The following is a 23,883-nucleotide window of genomic DNA, read 5'->3' on the forward strand; positions in this document are numbered from 1 at the left end:
GTTTTTTTAACACCTGAAACAAACATGTTGAAATGATATTCAAGGATTAACGCTTCTTTAACTTTATCATAAACTTTAAATATAATTGTTATGTTTATATAATAAAATAAACGTATTATTTGGTTTGTTGCTAATTCGAATTTTAGAAAGTGTGTTGAAAACACTTAAAAGTGGATATAACCCACTGTTTTGTAATGTTATAATAAAGTGTCAAGGACGCCGCAACGAGTTGGTTGACGGTTATTGAATATCTGTTACACAGATGACGTCGATATGATCAAATTGCTGTAATAACAATCCCGTCCTCTTTTCCTTGAATGTAACCAACGTTATTAGTCTTGATTACCAGATTTGTACTTAAACGAGTAATACGACAGATGCCACACGAGAAGCAGGAATAATCTACCCGTCTGAAGCACCTGAGACCACCCACGGGTTATGTTGTGTTCGTGTCGGTCAGTCTTTCATTCCATGTTGTGTTTTTTGTACTGTTGTTTCAAGTCTTTTTATCGTATTTCGTGTTATGCCATGACATTGTCAGATAAGTATCGATTTAAGAGTGAATATCCTTTTGGTATATGTCACCTCTATTTTGTAATATATTATGAGCTTTTGGCCTTAAATCATAGAATTCATGAAGATATACGTCATAACATGCACCTGACTATCAATTCCAATCAGAAAAATCATGAAGAAAAAAAGAGCTGCCCATAATTGCGATACAGGCATCTGTGTAACAGCCTTTGGATAAGTTATAAATGCAAGTCCCGGACCTGTAATAAAATCAGTGATGTAACAACACCCGGTATTTAAAGACTAAACGAGAACTACATGTATCTTCGAAATCGACATCTTTATAGTACAAAATTATGGTTCAACGCCTGGTACCTTTGATAACTATACTAGTCAACAAAAGAAACGATACAAGACTTTTCTTTTAATTAAAGATAAAGTTTTCCGTTCATTGGACCAATACTGAAGGTAGTAATACTTAATCATTATGGAAATATAAATCCGTTTAAAAAAAAAAAAATCCCCAAAAATTTGAAAAAAAATAGTATTTCAACCCATTAGTTACAACATGAACATAACTTGATGAGCATATTGATTATTTTTAAACACATATGAAATTTTATTTAGTACATAGAAAATTATGTCGTTTTTTTTTAACATCCCGCAAAACTAATTTGCACCCTATGATCGTTTACACGGATCGTTTAGATACTTTCCGACAAATTTTGAATTTCATTATAACATGTGCATACAAAGCAACTTTTTAAAATATTGTATCTCATTTTGTTTTATTAATATAAGTTTAATACTTTTTGATAAATTTTATTTCATAGTGTATCGTTTCTTTTGTTGACTAGTATAATTTATAAGCATGTCGAAATGTATTATTGTGTTGTTTATTTGTATATTTCTCTGTCCTGAATGTTCTTGTACTGTAGTCCTATCATGTAATGTTGTCATTTTAATGTTATATTTAACATTGAAATAAAAGCGGAATGGTTGCTAGCCACAAACCAGGTTTTACCCACCGTTTTTTCCTAAAATGTCGTTTCTGTGTGTGTAACATTCTCGTCAGATTTTTTGAGTGTTTCAGTTGTTTCGTAGTTTTCCCCTTATAGATGATGTGTTGCCCTCAGTTTTAGTTGGCAACCCGGATTTGTTTTCTCTCAATCAATGTATTACTTTTGAACAGCGGTATTATACTACAGTTGCCTTTATATAAGGCGCATACATCGTAATCGATTTCAGGTTAAATGATACGGCTTTCATCTCAATAGAAAAATTCTGTCGAATTTTTGTTCACGATATACTTTAGGACGAAAAATGTTTAAAAATATTATATGTTTGAATATTTATAATAAATAACAGAAGTGACGATCACATTTTAGTAATTAGATAATAAGCGCTATGCATACCGATAACGTTGTTTAAAATAATAGAAAATGAAAACTTGGATACAGGTCAATGCTATAATACTGATGCTATAAACTCATAAAATTTAACATATACACAAATCACCTCTTCCATTTTAATGAACGTGGTTGATGAATATTTAATAAGTGCATGTATTTTCCACAAGCTAGTAAAAGTTAAAGTTCGTCAGCACATAGAGGGTTAATGTTTAGGCTTAATAGCAGAGGATAACAGATATTTTATAAAGTTGATTATGAATTCAAAGAGTTTATATAAAAAGTTAATTCAAACAAGCTGTAGACGAATTTGTTTTAAAGTGTTATTTTCAATTTTAGTGATAATGTTGTTGCACTTACCTGCATCCACAACATCTGATATATCAACATTTTGTTGTTTAGCCATAAAACCCAACACAGAGAAAACAACAAATCCACCGAAAATACTGGTGCCACTATTCACCGATGCAATCACCATACACTGCCTAAAAACAAACGGACAGATTTAAACATCCCCGAAATTGAAATAAAAACAATACCACAGGCACTTACAATTTGTACATCATCTTTAAAGTATAAATAGGTAATATTAATTGAGACACACCTTTATAGTATATAATATACATTGTAGTCATTTCAATTTAAAGACATGTGCCTGTGAAATAACCCCAAGGCAAACGAAGGGAATCAGTGTTGCACAGAATTGTTTGAACGATTTCTAAGTGACATTGTCACGTTACACACAAATGGTTTAAACATTTCCAAATGACATTGTCATGTTACATGTAAAAAAGTTATATAGATGCATGTTACACACAATTGGTGTGACCGTTTCTATTGTCATGTTACAAAACATGTTACAAACTATTGATTTTACCATTTCTAAGTGATATTGTCATGTTACACATAATTGGTTAAAACATTTCTAAGTGACATTGTCATGTTACAAACTATTGGTTTAACCATTTCCAAGTGACATTGTCATATTACAAACTATTGGTTTAACCATTCTGAGTGACATTGTCATATTACAAACTATTGGTTTAACCATTTCTAAGTGACATTGTCATATTACAAACTACTGGTTTAACCATTCTGAGTGACATTGTCATATTACAAACTATTGGTTTAACCATTTCTAAGTGAAATTGTCATGTTACAAACTATTGGTTTAACCATTTCCAAGTGACATTGTCATATTACAAACTACTGGTTTAACCATTCTGAGTGACATTGTCATATTACAAATTATTGGTTTAACCATTTCTAAGTGAAATTGTCATGTTACAAACTATTGGTTTAACCATTTCCAAGTTACATTGTCAAATTAGAAACTATTGGTTTAACCATTCTGAGTGACATTGTCATATTACAAACTATTGGTTTAACCAGTTCTAAGTGACATGGTCATGTTACAAACTATTGGTTTAACCAGTTCTAAGTGACATTGTCATGTTACAAACTATTGTTTTACCATTTCTAAGTCGCATTGTCATGTTACAAACTATTGGTTTACTCATTTCTTAGTCGCATTGTCATGTTACAACTATTGATTTAACCAGTTCTTAGTAATATTGTCACGTTGCAAACTTTTTGTGAAACCATTTCTAAGTAACATAGTCATGCTACAAACTACTGGTTTGACCATTTCTGTGTGAAATTGTCATGTTACAAACTATTGGTTTAACCATTAATAAGTGAAATTGTCATGTTAAGAGCTATTGGTTTCACCATTTCTAAGTCGCATTAATATTGGCATATTACAAACTATTGGTTTATCCATTTCTAAGTCGCATTGTCATGTTACAAACTATTGGTTTATCCATTTCTAAGTCGCATTGTCATGTTACAACTATTGATTTAACCAGTTCTTAGTAATATTGTCACGTTGCAAACTTTTTGTGAAACCATTTCTAAGTAACATAGTCATGCTACAAACTACTGGTTTGACCATTTCTGTGTGAAATTGTCATGTTACAAACTATTGGTTTAACCATTAATAAGTGAAATTGTCATGTTAAGAGCTATTGGTTTCACCATTTCTAAGTCGCATTAATATTGGCATATTACAAACTATTGGTTTATCCATTTCTAAGTCGCATTGTCATGTTACAAACTATTGGTTTATCCATTTCTAAGTCGCATTGTCATGTTACAAACTATTGATTTAACCAGTTCTAAGCGACATTGACATGCTACTTTCCTCTCTACCTGTAAAAATTAGTATGGAACTTGTTATAGCTGCCAAGGGTGATCATGCAGCCTAGTGCAACGGCATATGAGAAAAAGATCTGTGTTCCGCCGTCAATCCAAACCTGTAATCAAATTATCAGATTTAATTTATATAAAACATTAATACTCATTTTTGTTTATGACTTTTTTTTTATTATTTTTCTTACTTAAAAGTAAGTATAAATAATACACATTCTTCATAAAATTTGAAATTAAATTTAGAAAATGTACATGTTAGCTTAAAAATTTTTGTTTTGCAGAACTTTCTATGGAAATAATTACTTTTTTAAAACACTTATTCAAGGATTTGTATAGTTACTATACAAATCTTTGACTTATTCTAGTACAAAGGATACAAAACGGTATGATTTTATAATGATACTATCGGGAGTATACATCCCAGGCAGGTTATTATTTTTAACTAGACGGTAGGAGACGTTTGAAGCTAGACATAAAGTACCGTATTTAATAAACCGGTATCCTTTGATTTGAATTTCCTGAAAAGCTTCATACGCAAAAGATAAAAATTGTTATTTCCATGAAAAAGAAAATGCTACATTATGATAAAAAATCCTAAAGATGTAATAAAAATAGACGAGAGGTAAGGCAACAGATTTCAGCATCTTTTGATCGAGAATCATGATTATCACTTACTAGTATATGATTCCATCATATGTATCGAAGGTTATATTGTCGAGATTAATCATCCAACAAAAAACATGTTTTGGCTTTATTATGTGAAGTATTTAACACTAAACTTTCAAAACTATCCTTTTAGAAAGTTTATAAAAAAAGTACAAATATAAAAAACAACTTGAGTTAAATTTTCTTTTCAAAACTATGCTATTTACCTGCGGGTCAGAGAGTCGACTAAAGTCTGGGGTTAGATAATATTTAATCCCATAGATAGCACCATCTAATGTTACTGCTCTTATTAACAATGTTGTCAGTATCAAGTATGGAAATAGAGCTGTGAAATAAACAACCTGAAATATGTGAAATCACATCTCATATATATGTAGAAAAAAAAGAAACGATACTGTCTTTGAAAAATAATGAAATTTAAAAAAAAATTCTGTCCCGAATTTGTCATTGTATTTGTAACGCCCACTTTATAACGCAGCCGCTGAATAGTTATGTGGGTGCCCTGTACAGTTGGTCTTTACTTCTCTAGTGTTCTCGATATACTCTGTACAATGTCGTACCGTGTCCTCTTATATCGGTGCCACGGGATTTTATCAGATAATTTTTATTCAAATGAAACGCGTGTAAAACAAAATAACAATTCAGCTGAATTTGTTAAAAAAAAACACCTCACAAATGGAGTCTTGTGAATTGTGCAGACATACCTAAAGAAAATGTGAGGACAAATTCCGATTAAAAGTAAATTGTACAATATAGTAAATCGAAATAAATAATAATATAAAATGATATATTCCAAGATTACGGAGTTTATTTAGAACTTAGCTGCCTCTGATATACATGTGGATACATGAGGTTACTTTTTATCACCTTGCCTGACCACTTTATTCCTCTCCAAACAATAAAATACACCATAATCCAAACAAATAATAAACAAAGGACTGTTTCCCAAACCAATCCGCCTGGTTTATCGATACCATCTGTAATCTGTAGAACACGTCTCCTAAAATGAAAGCAGTACCGACCCACATGACTAGTAAAGTGCAAGTGTGGTCTACATCCTGATCTGATTCAATATGGAAACATTTTACCCAATAAATGGCTTTGCGATTAATTACCTCACATAGTAACCTTTACCCGGATATTTTTGTTTTATCTATTAAAATAATTACTCCTTCATAATTAAACAGTTACTAGTTTATAATGATAAGTCATCAAATTAAGGATACAACCCTTGTTTTATTGGACATCCGTCTTATAGAGTACGCAATGCTTGGAATGTAGCATCTTCTTAGAGAATCAATACACCAACGGTGTTTTAATGATAAAAAAATATAATCAGCAAATATTTTGACCGAAGAGAAGCTTGTAAGGAAGTTTTGACGGTCCTGTAAACCGTTACAAAAGTAGAATACGAGCAAGTTGCATGATTTCTTAAAATGAAAAATGATTTTATTATCTTTTGATTATTTCGTGTTCTTGGAGTGTGAAAAGGTTACGATAGAATTCTCAACAAAACCGTTGCAAAAGTGAACTTTCGAAATCAAATGATAATTTAGATGCGGAAGCACTGTAAATAGATTAATAACTTAATAAGTATAAGGTTATCGATTAATAACTTTAGAATTGAAATGCATTTAACTGACACAACAGATGCGGTTGATACTTGAATACATTTCAATTTCATTATTCTATCGCTTTAAGACGTTTGAACAAACAACATCACTTTTGATAGAGCGCATAAAAGATCAAGCGTATCGTGTCTATTGCCTAAAAACAGTAAAAAATGCATATATTCCGGCGATGATGAAAAATCAAAATTTCAAAATATTTTGGTAATACATGAGTAAACCCCTTTCATGAAGATATGTTTTTAGGAATAGCACAATCCACACAATTGTATAACCTGATAAATATTTATTCAATTCATGAACTTTTACCGGAGAAGGAAGGTTTGGCAGAAGTAGCTCGTTTAACTTATCCCTCTGTACAGGTTAGGGTACAATGTTTATGGTAACATAAAATGTATAACATGTTCTGTGGTTAAAAAAACTAAATTGTTTTCAACTGTTTCATCTGGGTGAATGTTAAGAAATTTAAGAGTCCTTACCGTTTTTAAAATATACCATACATTATTCTTAAGCGAACATCACATGTATTTTCTCCTAGCCAATCGTTTTTTAATCTTCCAGTTGACTAAAATGACTGATTAGTATTTTTTTTTAACATGATTCCATTGGGTAAAGAAATTTTTAAAACTTGTGTCAAAATGGCAAAAGAGTGAAATTCGGACTGTTCGTGTTGCAGCTTAATACTATTTTGTTGTAAACATATTCAATTCCCGATTATTTATCAGACGTTCCTTCCTTTTGAAGTTGATTTCAAGAAAAGATTCGTTAACCAACTTTTAGTTGCCTTCCTTGCTAAAATCCCTATTACTCAAAATATTAATCTTTTTGACTTAATTAAAAAGTACATTGCATGCTTACTCCCAAAATTCTACAGTTGAATCAACAGATGTCAAATTTACTGTACAGTTATTTCCAGGACAGGTAAAATTCCACTTCTCGCCAGAATAACACCTTAAAAAAACGAAGACAATAAGGACAATAACAAACTATGGCTTTATGTCATCATTTTGACAAATTTATATCAGCAATGATCAATGGCTACTTTTCGAACTCCAATGACAAATTCTAACTAAGCTGCGGTCATTGATTGACGACCAAAATTATCCAATTGACTGGGACAGATTTTGTGAACGTTTGTCTGTAACGAACACTGCTCACTATGTACCTGTTAAAGACAAAAGGTTCTTAACACCTAAATAAAGTAATTCGAAAAAGACTAATCAGGAATAACACGATGTTTTGATTTATATCAATACTATAAATCAAAACATAAAGGGTATTCCTAATTAATTTTTCGAATTATTTTAATATTAAAGGCGTTAAGAACCTTTGGTGACACCACAGTTTAAATTCTATAATAAGTAAGTAGTGAGCAGTGGTCGTTACAGACAAACGTTCACCTAATCTATCCCAGTCAATGGGATAATCTAGGTCGTCAATCAATGACCACAGCCACACTATTTTGAATATGATTCTATACATTCCGTTATTGTTTTTTTTTTAATGTGGAATGGTATTTTCATGCATTCTTGACTTTCATTTCTGGTAATGTGCTTTGTCTATATGCATTTTTGTGCTCCTTTGTTACATGTTTGTTTGTTTTCATAGTGATTAAGATTATTACACAATGTTGACTAATGTACCCCTATATTTGACATTTATATCTAGTATTATGTTTGTTTGTTTTGTTTACAAATCGTTGTCAATTTAATGGGATTTAAAGCGACTGTCATACAAAGAGAGGTTTAGCTAGCTATAATACCAGGTTTAATCAACTATTTTCTACTTATAAGATGTATATACAAAGTCAGGAATATGACAGTTGTTATCCATTCGTTTGATGTGTTTCAGCTTTTGATTTTGCCATTTGATGAGGGCTTCCGATGCGATTTTTCCACAGAGATCTGTATTTTTTTTAAAATATACTATTAAACAACTTGTTCATACTTTTTTGTCACTTTACTATACTATCATGCAATGTTACTGTTTTATTACGATACCGTTGTATACTTATAGTTTATTGTTGATCATCTCAACGAGATTTTTTTCTCTCGCTTGAGCCGGTACGGTTAAACCGAGAAAAGCAATCGAGCCGAAATGACCAATGATAACCTGTTTATCGCTTTTTTACCTATGACGACGTTGTCAATTTTATGTCAGTTTCATCAGAAACGCCACGGGCGTCCTTAGTTTCTAGCAATAATTTTCCATCTCAAGCGAGCAGCATCATTTGAAAAATTATCACAAAAAGATCAAAGGAAAAATGCACAAAATTGCGATGAAATCAATCATTTCGAAATATCATGGGGCAACTTGTTCATGCTATTCTATCTTATTTCTATCTTATGAAGACAAGTTTTATTATCAAGTAAAAGAGGAACGAAAGATACCAAAGGGACAGTCAAACTCATAAATCTTAAACAAACTGACAACGCCATGGCTAAAAATGAAAAAAAAAGACAAACAGACAAACAATAGTACACATGACACAACATAGAAAACTAAAGAATAAACAACACGAACCCCACCAAAAACATGACATTCTAATATAGTGAGCTGACAAAATTGTATGAAAAAAATCTTAATGATATTTAGAGATTATTTGTATCATCTCAACGAGATTAATATTCTTGCTTGAGCCGGGACGGCGAGTGCGAGAAAGGCAATCGAGTTTAGATGATCAATGATAATCTGTTTATCGCTATATTACCTATGACGACGTTGTCAATTTCATATCAATTTCGTTAGAAACGCAACGTGTCTGCTTAGTTTCTAGCGATAATTTTCCATCACAAGCGAGTATCATGATATGAAAACTATCACAAAAAAGATCAAAGGAAAAATGCACAAAATAGCGATAATTGTCAATATCATACATGTATGAAAGCATAATAGTTTAGTAAAATTAAAAATAGTATGAAAAGGTAGTTCCATGTTATATCAATATGTCTTCGTTGAATTAAAGAATGGTATTCATGACACAGTAAAATGATTGAATAGTGTGAAAAGGTACTTCCATGTTATACCAAAATGTCTTTATAAGATATAAATTTATCTTAGTGGTATAGCAAATTGACAGAGTAGTATAAATCAAATGTCGTAGTAGTACAGACAATTTGCTGAAGAACATTTTATAACTCAATCCTTAATTAATGATATGATTATTTTCATCTTAAGGCAGCTGTCACATTCCATACAAATACATGTACAACAGCTGTTTTCAATTCGTTTGTGATTTTGATTTTGCCATTTTATAAAGGACTTTCTGGCTTTTTTTTTAATTTTCCTTGGACTACGGTGTTTTATGTATTTTCCTTTAAAGTGTTACTTTACTTGCAGAAGAATACAACTTGACGATTTTATATGTCCTTTTCATGTTACACACAATTGGTTTTAATAACCATTTCTATGCGAAACAGTCATGTAACACACAATTGGTTTAACCATTTGAAGTGCTATTATCATGGTTAACACAAAAAATCATAACCCACTTTGAAGTGAATTGGTTGCTCCCTATACACGTGTTATGAGCAACGAACTCGGTTCACTGTGCTGATATCACTACCATACATGTGGTATGTACATTTTAATACAGATCTGTTCGACCTTACATGTACAAGATAAATTAGAAAAATAAAACAAACATCTTCCAATGCAATGAAAATATAAATTTAAAAGCAGTTATGTATTCGTTTTAAATATAGGGTCCGTGTCATATTAAGGTATCCTAGAAATCTTTCGAGACGGTTGAAATCCCTTTTCCCGTCAGTCGTGAAATGGTAATTTTAAACTTTCGTGACCATCAAATTGAATCAATTTAGATTGTGGGTTGTCAAACGTTAATGTTATAATAAGAATTCATGTGTATACAACGATTCGTCTAAATCAGCTGATTTTTTTTATCATCATAGTAAAATAATGGAGTTTTTTGTGGACTTTTGTCTGTATTTTCGTCGATTTTCTTTTCTTCGAAATATGAGTTTTAAATGAACCGTTGCATCGTTTTTTCGTTTGAAAGAAAATAAAAGTAACTTAGGACGCATTAAAAATATGCATGTATAACATTTTAAATTTAATGAGAGCTTAAAAAGCTCATTTAATAATTTCGTTTAGATATTTTGGTAGCAATCTGGTAGTCTCTTAATGTACACACATTTAAGTCAAACGATTTTTTAAGCGATTATGTTTTTATATTTCTAAAGAAATAATGTAGGCGTATTTTTTAAAAATAAAATTGTCTTTTTTTTCAAGTGCATTATATTTCTGTAAACCCAAGTTTAGAACTGAATCCAACAATTATTCATTTAGTAAGGTCATCTTCGATAGATAATTCAGCTGATCTGTAAGATTCGGTGTTATGATGCTAGATAAAAACTGCCGAAGAAAGTTAACATCCGGCAACCAAAAGCTTGATTTTTGTCAGGACCAGGTTGTCGAGTAATCTAGCGGGCCGGGCATAGTGCAAGGTGATTTGGGACCGAGATATCTCAGGAGTATGAGTTCGAATCTCAACTAGGGAAGAACTATTTTTGCATGCGCAGATTTACAGATCTGACATTATTTTTTGTGACGTTATATGTACCTTCCCCCCCCGGGAATTAGGTATAAGGGGACGACCATTTGTTATCTGGGGGCGGGGGCAGGAGGATATTTTTTTGATCGGTTATTTATTTTTGTAAACTAAGAGGACAGATTATTCATTTTCTGCAGTATTGAAGCAGGATTTTTTATTTTCATTAAAGCAAGGGACTGATTATTCATTTTCACAACTATATTAAATTTTATGATATTCAAAATCATACAATTTTTAAAAGATTTGTTTATTATAAATAATACATGTAGAGTCAAGTCATTATGTATAATTTAATCAGAATTTATCATCATCCTCTGCAGAAATGAATCTTTTATATTTTCAACTGCGTATACATGTATTTCATACATACATAGTATTAAAGTTTGTTTGTAACTAGCCTCTTATAAAAGTCTTGGAAAACATATTTTGCCGAGCAAGCGAAGACATTTTTTTGAAAGGTTTTGGAGTCACCGAAGGCCCAAGAAGCTATAGAACAAATGATGCAAAATCATGCTTTCCTGGTGTTCAGAAGACATATTCATAACTTTGAAAATACAAGTTTTGTTTAACCATTTTTTGACAATATTTTGGTCTCAAAGCAAAATTTATAAATTCAGTTTAAGACTTAAGTTTCTAGGGAAAACCTCAAAAGACCAATGTGCATGATCAAGCAAAAAAAGGAAATTCACATAGATAAGTCTGTGGCTGCCTGTTTTTTTTTAAACTCATGATCAAGTTTATAACCAAATTACACGATTACAAAAGGAATGCATCACTAACAGAATACAGAAAGGCAATCAATGAACAAAAGACAAATAAATAAGAAACATTGATCCCGAAAAATGAGGGCTACATCTGAGGGAAAATAGAACTTGCTTCTTGCAAGGCACTTACCGTGAACACAATTTGAAATTGAGACAAGCCTTTGGTTTTGAAATTTTCTACATGAGGCATTTGCCTCAATGTAGTTACGGCCCTGTTAAAATAAAAGTGAGGTAAGATTTCCTGAGACAATATATCTCAAGTTAAATGAAACCAATTTTAAGACATTTCAAGTAAATTTAAATAATATTTATACTTTTATTATAACAAAATTGGGATGTGTTTCCCGATTTTTGTTTATTTTTTTTTTGTGTGGAAAAAAATGTATTTATGAAGAATCTGGTGCCATCACATACTTTCGATTACACCTGCTGAGTTCTTTTTTTTCAATACATTGCAAGTCAAGTAATTTACTTTCAAACTACCACAGAACAAACTATTTATTTTTGTTATTATCAAGGCTGATTTATTTATTTTCAAAATTCCTGCCCCCCTCCCCCCCGAATATTAAATGGTCGTCCCTTATTTCAAGATTGATAGTTTTGGAAAAAAAACAAAAAACTTTGTTTGGCGTTTGTTACGTCATCTTAGCCCTAAATTTTGATTTCGCCATATATTTGGAATCTGTCATATATTGGAGTCCTACAAATGTATGTGACTTTTTATTCAAAAGATCTCTTGCATAGCGCAACACCATTTATGTTTGGTAGTTTACTAGCTTACCTCTCAGTATTCCATGAATTATTACAGTGAGACCACGGTAATGTTGCTGTCAAACTCATTATGAAATAAAAAACGGCCCATGCCATGATAAAGATGTAATAAATGTTCATCAGAAAAAGTATTACTGTCATAGCAATACCTATACCTACAAAAAAGCAAAATGTATAAACAAATGAAGGATCCCACTTCAACATGCACCCTCGTACATGTACGTCAAATTGGATATAAAATATAACATGATCTAATAATCTAAAACCAAGTATGTGTTAATAGTACACGGATGCCCTACTCCCAATAACATTTTATATGTTCAGTGTACCATGAAATTTGGGTAAAAACTCTAATTTGGCTTTAAAATTCATAAAACTACCCCGACCAAAAATTTAACCTGTAGCGGGACAAACGGAACGGACGGAGGCACAGACTACAACAAATAATAACCACTTAGAAATGTATACACTATGACAAACGAGACGATTTTAATTTTGAAATTATAAATTTCCCCCACCTTAGTGGCGATATACCAACTTCCCCTGCATATGGGATATATATTTCCCAACTTATTCGATATGCAAGAGCTTGCAGCTCCTACTCAGACTTTGTAAAACGTCATTATTGTCTGAGTAGAAAGTTGATGAACAAGGGGAATGTCAAAGAACGTCTCATCCTTTTTCTAAAAAAGTTCACCCGAAGGTACCAAGACCTTGTTGATAAATATTCCGTATCAACTTCTCAAATAATACACGATGGTCTTGTAGTATGGATTCTGCGTACTGATGTTGTTTATCATCTTAACAACGTGTTTTATAGTACTTATCGGTACTTATACATCTCGTCAATGTGTTTGTATTGGCTTTCATTTTTTGGGTGGTTTGTTTTATATATGCAGCTTTTTTGTGTATTTCTTTTGTTTTTATAACGTGACTCTGTACTTTAAAAGATCCCGTCAGTATGATATTGTTCTATTATATGTCATTATGATATATTTCTATTATGAATTACAATATACGTTGAACCACAAACGTCAAAATCATTCAATCGTGTAGTGGAATTAACTATTTGTGGATTCTTATAAATTATATAATTTTATATAACTTTTGGACTAGTTTAAATCTCGGTCTATTTCTGAAATTTATTATAACATACTTTTGATTTCTTAACCCTGTATACTAATATTGCCTATATAAATTTTAAAATTGTTTGTATACACATTGAACGACAAATTTATGTGACGTATAAAATTTTCTGACGTCAGACACTTAAATCAATGAATGTGTTGGTAGATAGTAGACGTTTTTGTGTTCTGTTAAATTGTTCCTTTTAAAATTGTTATACGATTATGACTGATTTACCCATATTTTGACTATTTTATTTATTGTCTCTGTTTATTTAACGCATCAAATTGAATGTAAATATAATGGAATTTGATGAGATTGTCATTTAAGTGAGAGGGGTGGCGCTATAGAACCAGGTTTAATCCACCATTTTCTACTGTACCAAATCAGGAATATGACAGGTCTTGTCCATTCGGGTTTGATGCATTTTGTTATTTGATTTTGCCATGTGATTATGGACTTTCCGAATTGATTTTCCTCTAAGTTCAGTATTTTTGTGATTTTACTTCATACATTGTAACGAACATAATAATTATAAATTTAGTAGATTCTACAGCTATACTTATATGAAATGTCAAAATATGTGTCATTCTAATCTGGTACTATTTCACCTATTTTACAATGACACATATATTCAGTCATACTAAATGTTAATTGATTCAATAGGCAATAATAGTGCACTGACTTGACATATCAACGATATAAGGATGAGGCTTAGAAACGGGGAAATGCGAGGCTGCGCCGAGCTATTTCCCCGTTTCGGTCCTCATCCTTATATCGTTGATATGTCAAGTCAATACACTATTATTGTCTTTATACTGCAATCTAAAACAACAAATTTAATGGTTGTTTAATGCGTTAAGGTTATTTATTTGATTTATATATTGGGGAAAATCCCCTTTAAAAAGGCCTCATATCACGCTCGCTGAGAAATATACAACACAATGAAATGTACATATTTACCTGTTGAAAATCACACTCGATGGTGAACGAATTCGTTTGAGTATGGACTTAAATTAAAATACCAACCATTAGTATTAAACATAATGATTTATAGGTTGCAAACAAAAAGTATTAACACATGAAATATTTTTTTCCAATAATTGCAAAAGAAACAAGGTTGAGTCGATCCACGCATCGTTGTATGCATTGGAAACAAGAACAGGTTGAAGAGGACGTATGAATAATTAAATATTATTTCGGCATTTTCTATTTAGATATTCATGAGGAAAAGTGATATCGGGTCAGTATACACACAAGTATTATTCTTATACATTAGTATTTTACTATTTATGTGACTTAATGGTATCTCCTTATAAAGCTCAAGAAAAATATGCATAAAAACGTTCTCGAATTTGCTTGAATATTAAATATAGGTATCAAATCAATAAAAATGTATAAATTAGATAAGATTTTCAATGGTACTTGTACCTATCTAAGCCAAAGAAAAAATATGTATCAGAGCGTTCACAAATTTATTTAAAAAATGTAAGCATAATAATCAATAAAAATGGAGAGAGAAAATGATAATATTTAAAGTGTTATTTGTATGCATCACTATTCATATTAATATTAATGTATGCATACATTTCAAGCAAAGAAAGACATTAAATAAATTTCTGTATTATTCATCTCGTCAATGTGTTTGTATTGTAAATAATACTTTATACTATAAGTATACATAATAGTTATCAAAGGTACCAGAATTATAATTTAGTACGCCAGACGTGCGTTTCGTCTACACAAGACTCATCAGTGACGCTCAAATCAAAATATTTATAAAACCAAACAAGTACAAAGTTGAAGAGCATTAAGGATCCAAAATTCCAAAACGTTGTGCCAAATACGGCTAATGTAATCTATGCCTGGGATAAGAAAATCCTTAGTTTTTTGAAAAATTCTAAGTTTTGTAAACAGGAAATTTATAAAAATGACCACATTATTGATATTCATGTCAACACCGAAGTGTTCACTACTGGGCTGGTGATACCCTCGGGGACGAAACGTCCACCAGCAGTGGCATCGACCCAGTGGTGTTAAAAGTTATCAAAGATACCAGGATTATAATTTAGTACGCCAGACGCGCATAAGAGTATTGTCAATAAATGGTAGGTTTGCATTACATATAAATTTTGTTAACAAACTCCCACTTGTTTTCTTTTTTATTGAGCAAATTAAGTTTTTTAAATTGGTTGATTTAAATAGTGAGTTTATATGATGAATTAAAGAATCTTTTGAATAGAAATTCGAAAGAATTTTCATGATTGATATAACTATTATAATAAAAAGAAGGTGTTATTTCTGTACTGTAGTTTGTTCTTCTTGTTGCTCTTTTTCCCCCGGACTGTCGACATACATGTGTGAGAGCTGATGTTGGGATCTTTACATGTTGCGGGGAAACTTGCTGTGGACATCTTGGTGGGAGAACTAGCTGGGAACAATGCCTACGATGGTACATGGCATTGCTGCCGCTTTAAAGGCATGCCGGGCGTTGTTGCCGATGTAGAGGCAGGCCGGGATCGACTGACACCTATAAGTTTCAAAATTCGAACTTTGACGTCTCAAAGCAGAATTTCTACTTATATAGCAATCATTTAATTGATGTTATGCCAACGTGGCTTTCTTTATCGCTATTTATTTAGAAAATACCTACTATGGTTACTGTTCGAAGTAAGGTCAAAATGTTGCATAAGTAAATGTTCCATATATAATAGAGAGGTCAACTTGACTTTGGTGTTAATAAATAATCTTTAAATGACCAGAGAACTGTATGCGTTATTCCACTGTATACATAGTGATTAACAAAAATCATTACCTTTCTTATTTAAATAAAATTTAATAAATATTTGTAACGTCAGCTATTTCCAATATTTATGTCAAATATCTGTCACAATATAACTTATTATTTATAGTGATGAAAGTGGGTTTCTTCAGAAAATGAAAAAATCAAACCATGCAGAATTTGAAGCAATTGAAGGATTGTTTTAAAGTAGGTACAAAAGATTATTAAAATCATACTTTTTTTTAAAACGGCAAATATTACTATGAACAAAAAAGGTATAATCCATTAAATATATACTACAAAAAATCCAGATTAAAACAACAATCCCATCAAAATCGAGTGAACTCTTGCGCTCTGGAAGTGTAATGTGTTCCTGCTTCACTGGTCACTACTGTTGTGCCCATGTTGTGTAATTACCAGATTAGCAACACGTCTGTTCATTAGGCCATATCGAATTTGTGAATAGCTTTCGAAACCCCAAGATGTTGCCAACTCTATAAATTTATGGCAGATGAAATTTTATTATTCTAAAACATGCAGCATATTTTAAATGTTTACCTTTAAACAATGGTGCAATATTCCATGCATGCAAGCCACCTTGACTCATGTACTGTCCGAGCCCGACCTCCAACATAAATACTGGAATTCCGCCACATACCAACATTATAATGTAAGGAATGAAAAAGGCTCCTAAAATTAAAATAAGTGTAGATGAATACTATTTAACACTAGTTTAAAATTATCTAACGACTTCAGCCCAAGAGTTGATTTTTATAGGTTATGCAATATTATAGTTATTTCAATTATCAATCAACGTCCGAATTATATAAGATATCACTGAAGGATGTACTTAGGATCAACTAGGCGAGGTTTTTGTATTTGTCTCAGAAGTTTGGACTCCTTTTTGTTTTTTTCTTACGATACAGGGTAAAATATTTTGCCCAATAACACCCATTTATCTTTTCATATAAGACTTAATAGCTCTCAAAAGGTCATTTACCAAAGTTTCAGAAAATTCTTGATTTTCATTCTTTTGATTTGAGACCCAAATAATACCAATGCAAATTTAAGGTTTAAGTCTGAGTCAGCCTTTTACCGACATATTTTAAAAATCAAATATTTCAAAAAGGAGCTCCATGACCTATCAGTATTTTAAGCTTTAATATTTTGATCCATTACTTATGCTCTTTCGACTTTAAGTATCGATTTTAAATTCTTGATTTATTTAAATATACCTTGTAATTACAAATTCGTTAAGATAAACTCAAAAACACGTTTGAGAACACATTGAATGTTAAATGCTTTTGATTGATCTATCATTTTTATATAGGAGTAGGTCCGGTAAGACCACTTTTTGGCCCAAAAATATAGCAGCTTTACAAAATTGTTAAAATGTAAACTTTTAGTTATTTATTAGATAGAAGAATGCTTCTGATACATAGATATGGGCTGTTTGTGACAATACTATACACATATATCGTGTACTAGCACCATTAAGTCATGCTAAATTACTGAAATCTTCATAACTCCATCATTTTAGTTACATTTTAGACGGTTTTCGTGTTCATCCTTAATATTGAAATGTAAGTTGTAATTTATAGTAAGACATAACATACATAAAGGTTAAGGATGAACACGGATGCGGCCACTTTCATTTTCGATAAAAAAAAAAAACATCTGAAATACTCCTTTCCCGTTTACAAAACTTTGAATTTTTCGAAAAAGTAAGGATTTTCTTATCTCAGGAACAGATTACCTTAGTCGTATTTGGCACAACCTTTTGGAAATATGGATCCTCAATGCTCTTCAACTTTGTACTTATTTTGATATAAGCGTCACTGATGTATCTTATGTAGACGAAACGCGCGTCTGACGATGCTACTGCTGGATGACGTTTAGTCTCTGAGGTTATCACCAGCCCAGTAGTCAACACTTCGGTGTTGACATGAATATCAATATTGTGGTCATTTTTATAAATTTTCCGTTTATAGATCTTTGATTTTTTTGGAAAAACTAAGTATTTTCTTATCCCAGGAATAGATTACCTTAGCCGTATTCGGCAAAATGATATGAGCGTCACTTATGAGTCTTATGTAGACGAAACGCGCATCTGGCTTACAAAATCATAATACTGGTACCTTTGATAACTTGTTTGTATACTTATAGTATAAAGCATTATTTTTGAATAAAACAGAAATTTATTTTATGTCTTTCTTTGCTTGAAATGTATGCATACATTAATATTAATATGAATAGTGATGCATACAAGTAACACTTTAAATATTATAATTTTTTCTAGATAGGTACAAGTACCATTGAAAATCTGATCTAATTTATACATTTTTATTGATTTGATACCTATATTTAATATTCAAGCAAATTTGAGAACGTTTTTATGCATATTTTTCTTGAGCTTTATAAGTAGATACCATTAAGTCACATAAATAGTAAAATACTAATGTATAACTATTACATCGTTTACTAAACAGCAAAAGACTCGTTTTAGCCGTGCTCTTTTTGTTTATGATATTTGTTAGCATTATATATTGTTTTTTTTTATTGTGGTATATCCGTTTATGCTGCATAGTATTTTATCGTATTATTATTACTATTTTATCTTATGATTATCATTATTTTGTCTTATTATTATTATTATCACTATTTTGTCTTATTATTATCACTATTTTGTCTTATTATTATCATTATTTTGTCTTATTATTATCACTATTTTGTCTTATTATTATCATTATTTTGTATTTTGAATTAAAAGTATCTATTCTATTTTTTCCCCACTGTCGTACTTATAAACATAATAACGACATATTTAGATATGAAAGTGCATAATTATCATACCTCCGCCGTTTCTGTAACACAAATATGGAAAGCGCCAAATATTTCCCATACCAACAGCAAATCCTATACAAGAAATAACAAAATCCAATGATCGTGTCCATGTAACTCGCTCATTTCTACATTTCTCCATCTTTTGAATTATGGCAGTTAATATGGCATAACTGTTTTACCTGTAACGATATTTAAAATGATATGTTTATTTGTGGCTATAATGTGGGCGACATACAATTTGACATGCGTACGTAGATGTTTACTAACAATTTAAAAAATCACCGAGATGTATTATCTTTCTGAAATTATACATCCTCATGCTTTATCGCTTCATTTAAGAAAATGGAACACCAATCTTAAGGATGTACTTAGGTGAGGTCAGGTGAAAATAATAAGTAAAAATTGATACTTTAAGCGGATAGAGCATCAATTAAGGATAAAAATAAGCTAAAAATATTGATAGGTCATGGACCTCCATTTCGAGATATTTGAGATTTAAAATATGGCGGGAAAAGGCTAACTCGAACTTTTACCTTATATATGCATAAGTATTATTGGGTCCCAAAACAAAAGAAAGAAATTCAAGAATCTTCTTAAATTTTGGTAAATGACCTTTCATGAGCTATTAAGTCTTATATGTAAAAATAAATGGGTGTTATGGAGCAAAATATTTTACATTGTATTCTATGGAAAAACACCAACATTTGACACAAATTCCAAAACCTCACCCAAGTACACCCTTAACTTAAATTCTGATCCATCGTCACCCGTTAAAATTGATACATGCATGACCATAAATAAATCAGGGCCCGTATGCATAAATCTACTTAAGTTAACATTGTCTTGTAGGATTTATTATCAAAATATTATTGTTCTTGGTCAAATAATTTTAAACTTTCTCATTTGCACAATTAAACTATGGCAGTTATTTAGCAGATGGCAAGGCAGCCAGTAGAAATCAAGTTTACAACTGCATAACCACACAATATAAGTTATCATGCTTTGACCCAACTAACATGGTTATTTAGACAGTGGAAAATTCCACAAGCGGACAGGCTAACAAGTCAACTGGCCTTATGTAGGGCAATACACGAAGGTTATCACAAGACAGCGTGTACCTTACTTTGTTCTTTTTATAGCACACATGATTTCAGGTCAATAGTTTAAGCACATTGGTTAAAGGTCAACATATTACAACGCGATTTCTGATTGGCTACAGGCACATGTTTTGTAAGAAGGTTTCTTCTATTGGGACAATTTGATTGGGTTGTGTACGGCGAACATGGTTATTTAGCAGATGGCAAGGCAGCCAGTAGAAATCAAGTTTACAACTGCAGAACCACACAATAAGAATTGAACGGTGAACAGTCAGTGCGTGAATGCTTCTGACTACCTGATTGGAAAATATTACGATACGTGAATAATCAAAGTTAATTGATTGGTTAGGACAATCCAAACCTAGTAACTGTCCTTCAATCCCGTAGAGTATCGGATGTGTCCACTCTATTTAAGCAATTAGACTTTGCCTGGTCATTAATCATGCATATTCATGATATTGGTACATTGTACACAGGTAGCTTTTATCTATAAATAGCCGAATCTTCTGGAGTTTCGTAAACAACAACGTTAAACATATATATTATTTCATAACGTGTGACCTCACGTGTGTGGTAAAATTTGTTGATTGATGCACATGGCTATTCTAGTAAATGAATTAATCTACAAAGTTCTAGTAAATGCATTAATCTACAAAGCGAGAGCATTTTCTATTTTCATCAGCTAAGAGACGACTAGCCCTTTTTGAAAGGCTAATACTTGTTACTATTGATGTTAATAAGTAACTACAGTTAGAGAAAAAAAACTTTGCGGTATGTGCTTTTCTCATTGTCGAAGGCCGTACGGAGACCTATAGTTGTTAATTTCTGTGTCATCTTGGTCTCTTGTGGATCTCATTGGCAATCATACCACATCTTCTTTTTTTTATATAAAAAAAGCTTAAACTAAGTATTTTCCTTAAAATTAGTTGTTTTCAATCACGCCAACAGAACTACAGTGGTGTGCATATAACCCCTTATACTTATAAAACGCCTAAGATTTCACTTAAGTTTAATAAGGTCCTTGACCTAATTTTTCAAAAATATGTAGGTAATGACATTCGAATTAGAACTTAAAAGACACCAATTGTTACAGCCCTAGTAAAGGAGTAGGTGCTGTAAGGGCCGATTTTGTCCTCAAATTTCAGGTTCATCTAACGAAAGATTTTGACCACTTTTTAAACACTTAAGTGTCTATTGTTTTTGAATCAATTAGTTTATGTGAAAGATTTTAACTGATTTAGTCATAAAAACACACCGATTCAAGCTGAAATATGAAACCTCTACCAAATATGCCGAAAAATGTCACTTTTCAGATGGTTTTTGTCAAAAATGAAAGTGGCCGCATCCGTGTTCAACCTCAACCTTCATATATGTTATGTATTATCATAAAATACAACTTACATTTAAATATTAAGGGTGAACACGAATGCGGCCACTTTCGTTTTACACGAAAACACGTTTTACACGAAAACCGTCTCAAATTTAGCAAAGTTCTCCCGACCATTAATGCAATTGTAGAATTTCTTAACTCCTAATGATGATGAATGAAATTATTAATATAAATCATTTTGTAAGAAAATCTTATTATTTGGGTCTATTTACAATCAAAACAAAGAGTTTTTATAAATGAGATACAACTACCCCGAAACTTTTAAAAGGAAGAATACTTATTTCAAATATCCAGATAAAATACAAACAGGAATTAGATTGAAGTTTTGAACAGTTAAAAAAATTAAAGGCAATTATTAAGACAGTTCCCCGACATAATGAAATAATAATTAAAAAAAAAGACCTTTGAAATAAAAGGAGTTGAAAAAAATTAACAATAAGTTTCATTTCAAATGTTTACTGAGTCAATACATACAAAAACATTTCAACATTTGTCCAATAAGAATTCCATACAATTAAGTTCAATTGGTCGATCTGTATCGTCCTAAACATTCATGAAATATTTGCCACTGTCATCTTAAACGAGTGATACATATTTGAATATGGATTCCTGTATTACCATGCACCACAGAAGCTTCTATTATTTACGAATTGATAATTTTTTATTACAATATGTTTTACATTTTCATTTCAACTTGTATCTTTCCATCAGACATAAACATTGACATGCTTCACTTGAACTCTTAATATTGATATCATTCCCACTTAGTTTGATGGATTTAAGCAATTTGTTGAAAAGTAACTTTTATCTACATCTGAAACATATCTCTTTACTGTAATTGTTCATGTTAAGCTTTCGATAACACGGTTCTTAAGTTGTGAACTCTTAGAATATTTTTTTCCTTCAGATTGTTTTTAAGTAAAGATAAATCAATCAAATAATAAGAATACAGTTGTACATGTATATGTTACTTCCCATCATACCTAACTTATCACAATTCCAATTGTATTAACTCTTCTGTCAAAACTATTTGCTAAGGGAGCAACCATTTTACTTCCAAACAAGAAATTGTCCCAAGTACATGGATGCACCATCCACACTATCATTTTCTATGATCGTGAAAATGGGGTAAAACCCTAATTTGGCATTAAAATCAGAATGATCATATCAGGGAACATGTTTACTAAATTTCAAGTTGATTGGACTTCAACTTCATCAAAAACAACCTCGACCAAAAACTTTAACCTGAAGCGAGACAGACGGATTGCAACGAACGAACGAACGAACGAACGGACGCACAGACCAGAAAACATAATGCCCATAAATGGGGCATAACAAGGGGGTTCTATGTTTTTTTGTTTTCAATCAAAAAAAATTTTAATGCGCAAACGCTATCAATAAATTATTTTTTTTCAATATTTAACACTATAAAGTATAGGGATAATCTAGATTCAGAATAATTTTTTTGTCATCTCCTTGGCCAGATAATTTTTTTAATCAAATTGAGGATATTTTTTTGTATTTAGAAAAACATAGCACCTCCTTAAAATCAAATGTTTGTTCCCTATTTTTTTTATAATCCTGAGAACAATAAAATGGTCAGTTCATTTAGCTAATATAACCCGGCACATTATACTTATCTGAGTAGTTCAATTGAAGACGAGCATTCTAGATCATAAAATATTGGCAAGAAAAAAAGTAATAGCAAAAGTCTTACCGTGAATACAAACGAGTTAGATACTGCATCAACGTTCATCGACCAAGGTTGAAACTATTGCGAGAAAGTTAAAAACTGTTAATGAGTAATCCAATCGTCTCATGTGGTTTCATCCTTTGCGTGATCATAGAGTATCGATACAGGTAAACCGTCTCTCTACCTTACGTATTGGAAGAATGTTCTTGATAAAAATAGTTTCTGCTTGATATTCATGCTTACATTTTTGTACGTCATGAAATTTCTGTAGTGGCTATCTTTTTTTTAGATATTGTATTTGATTGACATATTCTTGTTCCTCAAGTCACATAGAATTATTCTAACGAACAGGTTTATGATACTGCTTGTTCATATTTGTGTGCTATCTGAAATATTTATGTGGTTATTCAGCTTGTC

General features: G+C 31.3%; 1 protein-coding gene across 1 annotated transcript in view; it reads right to left on the reverse strand.

The window, feature by feature from the left end:
- LOC134700346 (sodium- and chloride-dependent creatine transporter 1-like) overlaps window positions 1-23,635 on the reverse strand; it is a 29,071-nt gene extending 5,436 nt beyond the window's left edge. Inside the window, exons 1-10 of the mRNA XM_063561703.1 lie at window positions 23,491-23,635; window positions 19,296-19,465; window positions 17,001-17,132; window positions 12,546-12,690; window positions 7,286-7,378; window positions 5,667-5,799; window positions 5,006-5,140; window positions 4,134-4,237; window positions 2,283-2,407; window positions 661-773 (exon numbers count right to left, since the gene is read on the reverse strand). Of these exons, the coding sequence (XP_063417773.1) occupies window positions 661-773; window positions 2,283-2,407; window positions 4,134-4,237; window positions 5,006-5,140; window positions 5,667-5,799; window positions 7,286-7,378; window positions 12,546-12,690; window positions 17,001-17,132; window positions 19,296-19,425 (1,110 nt within the window). The 5' untranslated portion in view covers window positions 19,426-19,465; window positions 23,491-23,635. The remainder of the gene's footprint in view (window positions 1-660; window positions 774-2,282; window positions 2,408-4,133; window positions 4,238-5,005; window positions 5,141-5,666; window positions 5,800-7,285; window positions 7,379-12,545; window positions 12,691-17,000; window positions 17,133-19,295; window positions 19,466-23,490) is intronic.
- Between the last annotated feature and the right edge of the window lie 248 nt (window positions 23,636-23,883).

The sequence above is a fragment of the Mytilus trossulus genome, unplaced genomic scaffold, assembly GCF_036588685.1.
Source record: "Mytilus trossulus isolate FHL-02 unplaced genomic scaffold, PNRI_Mtr1.1.1.hap1 h1tg000138l__unscaffolded, whole genome shotgun sequence".
Taxonomy (NCBI): Eukaryota; Metazoa; Mollusca; class Bivalvia; order Mytilida; family Mytilidae; genus Mytilus; species Mytilus trossulus.